At 42.2% G+C, this 14,168-nt stretch overlaps 1 protein-coding gene across 6 annotated transcripts in view; it reads right to left on the bottom strand.

Moving 5' to 3' along the window:
• Positions 1–14,168, bottom strand: part of ANKS1A (ankyrin repeat and sterile alpha motif domain containing 1A) — a 260,678-nt gene that overhangs the window by 133,303 nt on the left and 113,207 nt on the right. For all 6 annotated transcript variants that reach the window (XM_073666518.1, XM_073666520.1, XM_073666519.1 and 3 more), the window contains 2 exons: positions 8,663–8,764; positions 665–754 (listed from right to left, as the gene is read on the bottom strand). In XM_073666518.1, the coding sequence (XP_073522619.1) occupies positions 665–754; positions 8,663–8,764 (192 nt within the window). The remainder of the gene's footprint in view (positions 1–664; positions 755–8,662; positions 8,765–14,168) is intronic.

Below are 14,168 nucleotides of genomic sequence, written 5' to 3'. Positions count from 1 at the left end.
CTGTCGGGTGCGGTTGTATGGAGCGGGTTCAGGGACGGATTCCGTACAGTCAGCAACGACCAGACTTAGCGCCGATCATTCCTGTTTAACCACTTCGATGCCTACGTCAATCTCAGATATTTAAATGTTTTTTAAAGGTTTGTTTACTTTCTGACGATATGCAGTAGTAAACGCCCGCCGATCAATAAATATTTACAGATTGGCGGTTGTTTAATATCCTGTTTAAGTAGGCAGACCCCTCTTCATACACACACTGAACGATTTGTAATAGATGGTTTCGTGCACATAGGCTGCTATTGAGGTTTACAGCATGGCTCCCATTTATACAGGACAATAATCTGTCAAGAACAATTATCTGTTTTAAAAAGAAAAGGATCCTTTCTACCGACGATCGAGGGTTTTGCTCATTCGTCGGGTGATCATTATGCAATATAAACAGGCTGACTATTTCAAACAAGTGTTCCTAGGAATGCTTATTCAGGCTATAGACAAATCTTCTGTGTCTTAGGAAATCATCCATGCCCCTTCTCCTCCTAACTGTCCTGTGTCTGGCTGTGAAATAACTGGCTGGAGCAGGAGTAAAACAAAAGGTTGCAGTCAGACACCAAATAAAGATAGAGATGATCAGCTGGAGATATAAGCAAATAGCTTAATGTTACTTTACCCCCTTGAGAATCCGTACAAATAGATGTACTAGGTAATGGTGCAGGTTCCAGTTCTGGTTCTCTTGCTGCTGGTCTCACTGAATGGTGGCCTTAAAGAAACAAGTAAATAAGAAAGGAAATATTAAAGAGATATTCTTAATTGTCTCTTAAGCAGCACACAGATCTCCAGTCTCCTTACTTCATGGTTGCTTGGGTGGGTGAGGAACTCCTCCTTGTGTGACAGTTCTGGTCAGTTTCCTTTTGTTACAGTCATTATTCTGAAGTCTACAGTGTTATTTATAACTATATTTGCATATAGAGATAACTGTGCACTTAAACAAGCAAACAGCTCAGAAAAGCGAGAACCATGATTAGGAGAATTGCTCTGGATACTGCCAATGCAGGGGGCCTGGGATTGTGATTATGCAGGACTGATAAGAGCAGCACTGTTAGGAGCTGACAGTGGTGAGGTTAGGGAGGTTAGCAGCTAACTGCTGTATAGAAATCAAAGAGCTGAAAACTGACTGGGATCTTGGGAATTAAAGTGGTTTTGCAATATAGTTATATAGAAGGCATTATACCTATCAGACAACCACTTTAAATCCTTAGTAACAATATAAAAACTTTGGAATGTAACAACTGCGCACACTCGGCCAGGCACTAGTGGCTGAGCTCCTTGGAAACAAACTGTATACTGTGTAAGATAAAAGCAAGTCAATTGCAAACTTGTTTAATTAACTAAACCAATACAATGGCTTGCGAAAGTATTCACCCCCTTGGCATTTTTTGTCGTATTCTACTACCTCACAACCTGGAATTTGACTGATTTTTGAGGGTTTGTATCAGTTCATGTAAGGAACATGCCTACAACTGTGAACATTTGTTTTTCTTTTTATTGTGAAGCAAGCAACAAATAGGACAAAATAACTGAAAACTTCAGTGTGCAAAACTATTCACCCCCTAAAATCACTACTTTGCAAATCCTTCTATTGTGGCAATTACAGCTGCAAGTCACTTTGGATAAGTCTCTATGAGCTTTCTACATCTTGCCACATTTTCTTCATTCCTCAAGGCAAAACTGCTATAGTTCCTTTAATGCGCACCTGTCAGCAGGATTGTGCTTAGTAAACCACATACACTGTCAGGTGGGCGCCGTTACACTGAGTAAAACCTTTGTTGATGAAATCCGTCCAGTGGTTCTTTTATAAATCTTTATTTTCAGTTCTGCCATAATGATATAAACCTTTGTTGATGAAATCCGTCCAGTGGTTCTTTTATATATCTTTATTTTCAGTTCTGCCATAATGATATAAACCTTTGTTGATGAAATCCGTCCAGTGGTTCTTTTATATATCTTTATTTTCAGTTCTGCCATAATGATATAAACCTTTCTTGATGAAATCCGTCCAGTGGTTCTTTTATAAATCTTTATTTTCAGTTCTGCCATAATGATATAAACCTTTCTTGATGAAATCCATCCAGTGGTTCTTTTATAAATCTTTATTTTCAGTTCTGCCATAATGATATAAACCTTTCTTGATGAAATCCGTCCAGTGGTTCTTTTATAAATCTTTATTTTTAGTTCTGCCATAATGATATGCTCGTGCTCTGGGGCGGGACTTTAGGGAGAGGCTGTAACTGGTGCTCTCATTATGTATGCCTATCTCTGGCCTCTGACAGGTCACTGTGCTTTCAGTGACCCGCCTACTATTTTAAATACTGCCTTTGTAATTTCTGTGGCAAAGTGAAATTTTACATCCCCAAAATGGCCGCCGCCCGCACAGTAGCATTTTTCAGTTGCCAAGAGATGCTACTGCGCACGCGCTATTTTGGTTTTGGAAAAAGAATTTGGGTGCAGCAATATGGCACCGCGCATGCACAGTAGCATCTCTCAGCAGTCGAGAAATGTTACTGTGCAAGCGGTGGGGGCCATATTGCTGCAGGCAAGTTTTTTTCCTCTAGCAAAATTTTCTTTTGCTAGAGGAAAAAGAAACTTACCAGCAGCAATATGGTCCCCGCCACCAGCGCAGTAGCATTTCTCAATAGCTTTTCTACTGCACATGCGCGCCGCCATATTGCTGCACCCAAATTCATTTTCCAAAAGCAAAATGGCGCCCGCACGTGTGCAGTAGCATCTCTCGGCAATTGAAAGATGCTACTGTGCGGGCGGCGGCCATTTTGGGGATGTAAATTTTCACTTTGCCACAGAAATTACAAAACAAGCATTTAAAAGAATAGGCAGGTCACTGAAAGCACAGTGACCTGTCAGAGGCCAGAGATAGGCATACATAATGAGAGCACCAGTTATAGTCCCTCCCTACAGTCCCGCCCCAGAGCACGAGCATATCATTATGCCAGAACTAAAAATAAAGATTATGAAAGAACCACTGGATGGATTTCATTAACAAAGGTATCATTTTACTTAGTGTAACGGCGCCCACCTGGCAGTGTATGTGGTTTACTAAGCACAATCCTGCTGACAGGTGCGCTTTAAGTTAGATGCTTTCCTCTGGTGAACAGCAATCTTCAAGTCTAACCACAGATTCTCAAATTGGATTAAGATCTGGGATTTGACTAGGTCACTCCAAAACATTTACAAATTTCCCCTTAAACCACTCAAGTTTTGCTTTAGCAGTATGGTTTGAGTCATTGTCCTGTCAAAAGGTGAACCTCCTTACCTGTCCCTGCTGCCGAAAAATATCTCCACAGCATGATGCTGCCACCACCATGTTTCACTATGGGGATGGTGTTCTTAGGGTGATGAGTGGTGTTGGTTTGGCGCCAGACATAGCGGTTACCTTGGTGGTCAAAAAGTTCAATTTTGGTCTCATCTGATCAAAGCATCTTCCTCCATACATTTGGGGAGTCTCCCACATGTCTCTTGGCAAACTCAAAACGAGCCTTACAAGTTTTGTGTGTAAGTAAAGGCTTTTTTCTGCCCACTCTTCCATAAATGCCACCTCTATGGAGTGTACGGCGTATTGCGGTCATATGGACAGATACTTCAGTCTCTGCATGGGAACTCTGCAGCTCATTTAGGGTTACCTTTGGTTTCTGTGTTGCCTCTCTAATTAAAGCCCTTCTTGCCCGTGCTGAGAGTTTTGGTGGCTGGCCAAGTTTGTTGTGGTACCATGTTCTTTCCATTTGATGATAATGGATTTAATTGTACTCTGGAGGATCATCAGATATTGGGATAATTTTTATAACCCAATCCTGGTTTGTACTTCTCAACAACTTTGTCCCTGACTTGTTTGGAGATCTCCGTGCTTTTCATGGTGTTGTTTGTTTAGTGGTGCCTATTATTTAATAGTGTTGCAGCTTCTGTGGCCTTTCAGAAAAGGTGTGTATACACTCACAGACCATGTGACACTTAGAGAAAGGAAGTCCACCTGTGTGCAATCTAAGCATGTGACTTATGAAGGTAATTACTTGCACCAGAAATTTTTAGGGGCTTAATTATCGCAAAACGGGTGAATACATACGCACATGCCAATTTTTAGTTATTTCATGAAAAATTTAATTTATGCCTATATTTTTCTCACTTCACTAAGACTATTTAGCGCTGATGCATCACACAAATTGAATTACAAAAATATTTCAACACAGGTTGTAATGTAACAAAATAGGTAAAAAGCCGAGGGGAGAGAAGGGGGGGGGGGATACTTTCGCAAGCCTCTGTACATATCTCATACATCACCGCCGTTCCCGGCTCAGAAACTGGTGAATCCTGGCAGTGCACTGGGGGATTCAAAACTCTGCAATCACACAGAGTGACTAGACTTTTCATTTTAGACTGAACAACCCCCTTTAAAACATAAAAATACCCAAAAGAAAAAAAGGCAGAACAGAAAAAAAAATACATCATCATTCCTATACAGCAACAAGGGAACATTACTATAAAACAGTTTATTGGCTAATGCCATGTACATTTGTATATGAATACACTTTGATAAAGACATAATATTTTCACACAGTTGCAGCCGTCACCAAAATAATCCATTCTATTTATTGGAAAAAATATATATACATTTTATTCTGGTTACTACATACAAATTTTGACTTCACACTTTGCAATTTAATTGGTGAAATGCAAGGCAAAAATCCATGCCAATTCTGTGCCAATTCTAAATTAAAAATTCAAAGCACAATTTCAAATTTTCATGACTTTGGAAACCTTATTTGCATACATAGTACTAGGTGTTTGGTGCAGTAGGTGCACAGAAAATCGACATCTGAACACGGTCACAGAAGTTGTCACACTGATGCAAAAGTTCAACAGGAGAACAGTAGTTGGACTTTATGCAATCATATGTAGATGAAGAGGAATAATCTGGTCATGCAAAGACAATTTGAAGGGATTTTCCCAAGAACAAAGTACATCAAAGTTTTTATCCTCTTAATATTTCGCAATCATCATATTATACAGCCCTATGATTTTGCCTTTCTACTCAGCTAATTCTTCTCTCTGTGTAGAAAAAGGATGTCTCTTGTCCCTGCAAAAATCACTCCTCTCTTTTGCAGTGACTTCTCACTCATATAAAGAAAATTTACCTCCTATTTCTACATAAAGCTTAGAAGGATTCAGCAAGTCTGTTTTTAATCATGTGATGTCATAGACCTAATGGAAAACAGAAGAATTAGCTGGATACAAAGGCAAAATAAGCAATTTTAAGTAGACAGTGCCATATAATATGATTATTGCAATATATTAGGAGACTAAGGCTGAGTGCCCACGTAGCGTTTTTCAAGCGATTATGCTGCGGAATTTCCGCAGCAGAAACGCTTGTGAAACGCTAGGTAATCCGCACCCCATGGTCCCCAAGGGGATTCCGCATGTTCTATGCACATGCTGCGGATTTTTCCGCAGCGTTTATGCTGCGTACAAAAATCCGCAGCATGTCATTTAATTTTGCGGAAGCGCAGCGGAACTCCCGCCATTGACTTGCATTGAGACGCACAGAAACCGCGACTGTACATTTGTACAAGCGGCTTCTATGCGTCTCTATGTGCGGATGGTACCCAGTTCTGGAGGAGAGGAGACTCTCATCCAGACCTGGGTACCATTGTACCTGTAAAAAAAGAATAAAATAACAAATAAGGATTATACTCACCTGTCCGGCGTCTTCTCTCTGAATGCCAGCAGCGCTGAAGGACCTTCGGTGACGTCACAGTCATGTGACCGCAGGCCCTTCACCACTCTGTCTCGCGATATGCCGGCAGCCGGGAACCAGACAGGAACGAGCGCTGCAGCCACGCCGGGGCCTCGGGGGTGAGTATAGCTTTATTTGTTTTAATTTTTACGGTTCACACTGTATAAATCCATGCTGTTTGCATGGATTTATACAGTGTGACCTAGTTGTCAAGCACTTTCCAAGTGATGCTATCGCCTGGAAAGCTCTTGTCAATCTGCATGTGGAAACGCATGTGAATCCGCATGTGGATCCGCATGTATTCTGCAGGAAAAACGCATGCACAATCTGCATGCGTTTTTTTTCTGCCAGGGAGATGTAGAAATGCTGCAGAAATTTTCTGCTTCATTTCTGCATCGTGGGCACATAGCCTAAAACTTTTGATGTGAGTGCTTCTTTAATAGATCTTGGAATAAAAATACCGTATATACTCGAGTACAAGCCAAGTTTTTCAGCACATTTTTTGTGCTGAAAAAGCCCCCCTCAGCTTAAACTCTGGTATATACCCGAGTATATAGAAATTCCGTTGAAGGATAGTGGGGGGAAGAGGGTTGCGGCGGAGGAGTGGGGCACACGCAGTAGCCGGCTGCTGCAGCTACCACGTGTGCCCACTGTTAAAGGGAAATTAATACTCACTCTTCTCCTCTCCCATGGGCGTGGAGAAGAATGAATATTCATTCTCTTTAGTAGCGGGCACGGAGGAGCACTGAGCCGAGGCTCCTGCTGACAGTGCCTACTACTAAAGAGAATGCATATTCACTCCTCTCCACGCACATAGTCCCAGCGTGTAGAGGAGTGAATATGCCAGCAGCTCACATCAACGTCTGAGAGCGCATGGCTGCGACGCCATGCGCTGCTCAGATGCTGACATGAGCTGCTGCAGCAGAACAGGAAGCAGCGCTGGAGCAGAGGTCAGGAAGGAAGGTGAGTGTAAGTGTTTATGTTTTATGTGCACGGTGATGGAGGGGGCCTTGTATACTAGGATTGGTGGATGAGGGGGCCATACATACCAGGATTGGGGGATGAGGGGGCCATACATACCAGGATTGGGGGAGGAGGGAGCCATACATACCAGGATTGGGGGATGAAGGGGCCATACATACCAGGATTGGGGGATGAGGGGGCCATACATAACCGGATTGGGGGATGAGGGGGCCATACATACCAGGATTGGGGGATGAGGAGGCCATACATACCAGGATTGGGGGATGAGGAAGCCATACATACCAGGATTGGGGGATGAGGAGGCCATACATACCGGGATTGGGGGATGAGGAGGCCATACATACCAGGATTGGGGGATGAAGAGGCCATGTTATACTAGGATTCGGAGATGAGGAGGCCATGCATATCAGGATTGGGGGATGAGAAGGCCATACATACCAGGATTAGGGGATCAGGGGGCCACACATACCAGGATTGGGGGATGAGGGGGCCATACATAACCGGATTGGGGGATGAGGGGGCCATACATACCAGGATTGGGGGATGAGGGGGCCATACATACCAGGATTGGGGGATGAGGAGGCCATACATACCAGGATTGGGGGATGAGGAAGCCATACATACCAGGATTGGGGGATGAGGAGGCCATACATACCGGGATTGGGGGATGAGGAGGCCATACATACCAGGATTGGGGGATGAAGAGGCCATGTTATACTAGGATTCGGAGATGAGGAGGCCATGCATATCAGGATTGGGGGATGAGAAGGCCATACATACCAGGATTAGGGGATCAGGGGGCCACACATACCAGGATTGGGGGATGAGGGGGCCACACATAACCGGATTGGGGGATGAGGGGGCCATACATACCAGGATTGGGGGATGAGGGGGCCATACATACCAGGATTGGGGGATGAGGGGGCCATACATACCAGGATTGGGGGATGAGGAGGCTATACATACCAGGATTGGGGGGATGAGGAGGCCATACATACCAGGATTGGGGGATGAGGAGGCCATGTTATACTAGTATTCGGAGATGAGGAGGCCATGCATATCAGGATTGGGGGATGAGGAGGCCATACATACCAGGATTGGGGGATGAGGAGTCCATACATACCAGGATTAGGGGATCAGGGGGCCATGCATACCAGGATTGGAGTTGAAGAAGCAATGCGGAAATTTACCAGTAGCTGGCTGCTGCATTTCCCACCGTAGGCTTATACGAGTCAATAAGGTTTCCTATTTTGTTTTGGTAAAATTAGGTACCTCGGCTTATACTCGATTATATACGGTAAGTTACACAATTGGATGTGTTAAAAAAAAATGTTCCTGTGCTGAGATAATCTTATAAATGTGCCCCTGTGGTGTACTGTGTAATGGTTGTGTCTGACCATGTACGGAACATGGTCTGATCATACCACAGCTCCTGGGCAATGGAGGAAGCAAAAGAATTTACAGACATTACAGTATGGGATCACAGACAATTTCTTTTTTTTTTTTTAAAAAAACATTTCTCTACCTGTTTTTAAGCAATATTTTACCTCAATAATAGGCTGTGACCCATGCACTACTATGTATATACTCTATTTTGCTTTCTCCCTTGGCCAGATGTGGTATGATCAGACCATGTTCCTGTATGGTCAGACACGGCCATTACACAGGACACAGCAGGGGCACATTTATAATGTTATCTCAGCATAGGAACATTTTTTTAACATACCCAATTGTGGAAATTATTATTCCAAGAAGTATTGATTAAACTGTTGATTAAAATTAATTTGGTTGGTGGGATAACCCATTTAAAATTATAACTAAAATTGCAACTAACTCCAAACATGATATGCTTCCATGCGCAAGTATGTTGAACAGCTGCCTTACCCTGAATAAGTGAAGCGATCTGTTGGCTCTTCTGAGATGGCAACTCCTGGACAATGTCCAATGCAGTCATCCCTTTGTTGTCTGTTATGCTGACATCAATTCCTGTCATGAAAATAAATTCAATTGGATTAAGGGATTATAATGAACGTGTATATAGTATATAGTATATAATATATATATATATATATATATATATATATATATATATATATATATATATATATATATATATATATATATATATATATATATATACAGTACAGACCAAAAGTTTGGACACACCTTCTCATTTAAAGATTTTTCTGCATTTTCATGACTATGAAAATTGTACATTCACACTGAAGGCATCAAAACTATGAATTAACACATGTGGAATTATATAATTAACAATAAAGTGTGAAACAACTGAAAATATGTCTTATATTCTAGGTTTTTTTCAAAGTAGCCACCTTTTTCTTTGATGACTGCTTTGCACACTCTTGGCATTCTCTTGATGAGCTTCAAGAGGTAGTCACCGGAAATGGTCTTCCAACAATCTTGAAGGAGTGCCCAGAGATACTAGCACTTGTTGGCCCTTTTGCCTTCACTCTGTGGTCCAGCTCACCCCAAACCATCTCGATTGGGTTCAGGTCTAGTGACTGTGGAGGCCAGGTCATCTGGCGTAGCACCCCATCACTCTGCTTCTTGGTCAAATAGCCCTTACGCAGCCTGGAGGTGTGTTTGGGGTCATTGTCCTGTTTAAAAATAAATGATGGTCCAACTAAACGCAAACCGGATGGAATAGCATGCCGCTGCAAGATGCTGTGGTAGCCATGCTGGTTCAGTATGCCTTCAATTTTGAATAAATCCCCAACAGTGTCACCAGCAAAGCACCCCCACACCATCACACCTCCTCCTCCATGCTTCACGGTGGGAACCAGGCATGTAGAGTCCATCCGTTCACCTTTTCGCGTTGCACAAAGACACGGTGGTTGGAACCAAAGATCTCAAATTTGGACTCATCAGACAAAAGCACAGATTTCCACTGGTCTAATGTCCATTCCTTGTGTTCTTTAGCCCAAACAAGTCTCTTCTGCTTGTTCCCTGTCCTTAGCAGTGGTTTCCTAGCAGCTTTTTTTACCATGAAGGTCTGCTTCACAAAGTCTCCTCTTAACAGTTGTTGTAGAGATGTGTCTGCTGCTAGAACTCTGTGTGGCATTGACCTGGTCTCTAATCTGAGCTGCTGTTAACCTGCGATTTCTGAGGCTGGTGACTCGGATAATCCTATCCTCAGAAGCAGAGGTGACTCTTGGTCTTCCTTTCGTGGGGTGGTCCTCATGTGAGCCAGTTTCTTTGTAGCGCTTGATGGTTTTTGCAACTGCACTTGGGGACACTTTCAAAGTTTGCCCAATTTTTCGGACTGACTGACCTCAAGATTGTGAGGGAATATTTAGCTAACATAAATGAGTTCAAGTCTCCAGGTCCAGATGAATTACACCCCAGAGTACTTAAGGAGATCGTAGAAGAAATTTTAGAACCACTCTCCATAATCTTTGAAAATTCTTGGAGAACAGGAGAAGTCCCAGAAGACTGGAGAAGAGCAAATGTTGGTCCTATCTTCAAAAAGGGGAAGAAGGTGGACCCAGGGAACTATAGGCCGGTGAGTCTGACTTCTATACCAGGAAAGATCTTTGAACAAATTATTAAACAACATGTATGTAAGTACATGGATAAGAATGAAGTGATTAACCAGAGTCAGCATGGGTTTGTAACTAACAAGTCATGTCAGACTAACTTAATTTCCTTCTATGACAGAATCACTGACTGGGTGGATCAGGGAAATGCTGTAGATATAGTATATCTTGACTTCAGCAAAGCATTTGACAAAGTATCTCACACCATCCTTATTGAAAAAATGACCAAGTATGCAATGGACCAGGCAACTGTTAGGTGGATTCATAACTGGCTTAGTGATCGGACTCAAAGGGTGGTTGTAAATGGCTTCACATCCAGCTGGATGAATGTCTCAAGTGGGGTACCACAGGGCTCCGTCCTGGGACCTGTATTGTTCAACATCTTTATCAATGATTTAGATGAAGGAATTGAGGGTAAACTAATTAAATTTGCTGATGACACAAAGCTAGGAGGGATAGCTAATACTAGAGAAGAGAGAGAGAGGATTCAAAAAGACCTAAATAAACTGGAGCAGTGGGCAGCAACCAATAGAATGGTTTTTAACAGGGAAAAATGCAAAGTACTACATCTGGGCAATAAAAATGAAAAAAGCATATACAGAATGGGAGGAATAGAGCTAAGCAACAGCACATGTGAAAAAGACTTAGGTATACTAATAGATCATAGACTGAACATGAGTCAACAGTGTGATGCAGCAGCAAAAAAGGCAAATACAATTCTGGGATGTATTAACAGAAGCATACAGTCTAGATCACGTGAAGTCATTATCGGTCTTTACTCCTCTTTGGTCAGACCTCATCTGGAATACTGTGTACAGTTTTGGGCACCACATTTTAAAAAAGACATAGACAAACTGGAGCAAGTTCAGAGAAGAGTGACCAGAATGGTGACTGGTCTGCAAACCATGTCCTATCAGGAACGGTTGCAGGATTTGGGAATGTTTAGCTTGCAAAAAAGAAGACTGAGAGGAGACTTAATAGCTGTCTACAAATATGTCAAGGGCTGTCACATTGTAGAAGGATCATCTTTATTCTCATTTGCACAAGGAAAGACTAGAAGCAATGGGATGAAACTAAATGGGAGGAGACACAGATTAGATATTAGAAAAAACTTTTTGACAGGGTGATTAATGAGTGGAACAGGCTGCCACGAGAGGTGGTGAGTTCCCCTTCAATGGACGTCTTCAAACAGAGGCTGGACAGACATCTGTCTGAGATGATCTAGTGAATCCTGCTTTGAGCAGGGGGTTGGACCAGATGACCCAGGAGGTCCCTTCCAACTCTACCATTCTATGATTCTATGACCTTCATTTCTTAAAGTAATGATTGTCACTCGTTTTTCTTTACTTAGCTGCATTTTTCTTGCCATAATACAAATTCTAACAGTCTATTCAGTAGGACTATCAGCTGTGTATCCACCAGACTTCTGCACAACACAACTGATGGTCCCAACCCCATTTATAAGGCAAGAAATGCCACTTATTAAACCTGACAGGGCACACCTGTGAAGTGAAAACCAATTCCGGTGACTACCTCTTGAAGCTCATCAAGAGAATGCCAAGAGTGTGCAAAGCAGTCACCAAAGCAAAAGGTGGCTACTTTGAAGAACCTAGAATATAAGACATATTTTCAGCTGTTTCACACTTTTTTGTTAAGTATATAATTCCACATGTGTTAATTCATAGTTTTGATGCCTTCAGTGTGAATGTACAATTTTCATAGTCATGAAAATATAGAAAAATCTTTAAATGAGGTGTGTCCAAACTTTTGGTCTGTACTGTGTGTGTGTATATATATATATATATATATATATATATATATATATATACACACATACATACACAATATATGTGTGTATATACACACATATAAAACACATACAAATATATACATACATACATACAGTGGCGACCAAAAGTTTAGCATTTTTTTTCAATTGTGTGATTACTCCTTTCTGGTTGTGATGCTATTTTCCTGGTGATGAATTGAAAGTGCATGAAGTTGTCATCATGCAAGCCCTTAATTTTCACCAAAATGCTTTTGAATATAGGAATGGTTATTTCATTAAAGAAAACTGACTGCCAAAAGTTTTGCATATACTATTTATTGATCACAACATAGAGAGTAATTCATTGGTTACAATGCCATAACTTAGTATTTTATAGCATAACCTCTTGCTTTAAAGGGAATCTGTCACCTGCTGGGAGTTATCTGACCTCTAATATGGGCATACAGGTGATAGAAATGTAAATCTATACATACCTGTATGGCCCATATTAGAGGTTTGATAGCAGAGAAATGTGTTTTTATAAACTCAGTTTTCCACAGGCTTGGCGTCCGGGGGATGCCAATAAATCCCTGCCTATCTGTTTATTATTACCCAAAATCCTCGCCTATATGCTTAGCTATCATATTCCCCCCCTCCCCTGCACGTCACAGGGCCCTGTGACATGCACTGTGCCCCCTGACTTCCTGGGCATGAACGAATAGCCACTCACAGAGCGTGCTTTGCTTCCTCCCGGCCAGTCTCTCTGTGCACTGAGCCGCAGGGTTCTATTGCGCGGGCACTGGGGAGATACTGTCGGACGCCAAGCCTGTGGAAAACAGGTGATAAAAACACATTTCTCTGCAATCAGACCTCTGCTATGGGCCATACAGGTATGTATAGATTTACTTTTCTATAACCTGTATGTCCATAGTAGAGGTCTGATCTCTCCCACCAACGGGGCATTGAAGCCACTAGGGTATTTAAGACATCTTGAGGGATCTTGTGCCATTCCATTTGCAAATCTGCAAACAATTCATTCTTTATTGCTATGGGTACGGGCCCCAACTTGTTGCCCTAACTCATCCCAAATGTGCTCTATAGGGTGTAAATCAATCGATTGGCTTGGCCATTGCAACAGGCGAATATTTTTCTTTGCTAACCAATTTTTGACTTAATTGGATGTGTGGCTTAGGATCATTGTCTTGATGGAATTTCCATCCCCTGCCTACTTTGGTTTTTCAATATGGCAGCATTACATTCTCCAGTATATCCTTGTACATGGTAGCATTCTTATTTCCATTAATTCTATGTAGAGGCCAATGAAAGGTGCAGAAAAGCAGCCCCAAACCGTGACATTACCACCACCATGTTTCACTGTAGGTGTTTGGTACCTTACATCATTACGTTTTCCAATTGGCAGTAAATATAGTGTTATCCATCACTACCAAGCAGATTGAACTTGGATTCCTCCGACCACAACACCTCAGACCAATCTGTCTCTTTCCATTGGTGGTGTTCTTTGGCAAACTCAAGTCAGACCTTCTCTTTGCAGAGATGAAATGCTTCTTGGCAGGAACTCATGCATTCAACCCTACTGCTCTTAGCCCTCGCACCACAGTTTGGCAACCCACTTTGACCCCATATTCTTTGTTCATTTCATGTGAAATCTGAACAGCATTTTTATGCTTTTGTTTTGAATGCATTGATAGCTGGAGATTGGTCTGGAGATCATGTGTTCAATGTCACGAAGAGGACTTCACGAAGGAACGTCACAATGGTCCTATTCCCGCGTAGGGTTGCATAATGTGAGGTGGCATAATGTATGGTTGCCGGACCCCTGTAGTCTTCATTCTAGGTACACCAACAGCTCAGCATTACACTGCTTTGGTCTTGGAACCAGCGATAGGGCCATTCTCAAGAGTAACAGGAGCTGGTGTTTTCAACACGAAAATGTCAGTCCGCGTTCTGTTTCATGCTACTGTTGGCAGCCTACGTGTCTTTCGGCAGCTTATGGCCTGCAGCCTCTACGACTTGTCTCCCAATGAGCACATCTTGGCATCATTGG

This window comes from Phyllobates terribilis, unplaced genomic scaffold (genome assembly GCF_046119375.1).
Source record: "Phyllobates terribilis strain yellow unplaced genomic scaffold, ASM4611937v1 Scaffold_2__4_contigs__length_985480577, whole genome shotgun sequence".
Classification (NCBI taxonomy): Eukaryota; Metazoa; Chordata; class Amphibia; order Anura; family Dendrobatidae; genus Phyllobates; species Phyllobates terribilis.
The sequence above is the reverse complement of the archived record's forward strand: the minus strand, read 5'-3'. Positions and strand labels throughout refer to the sequence as shown.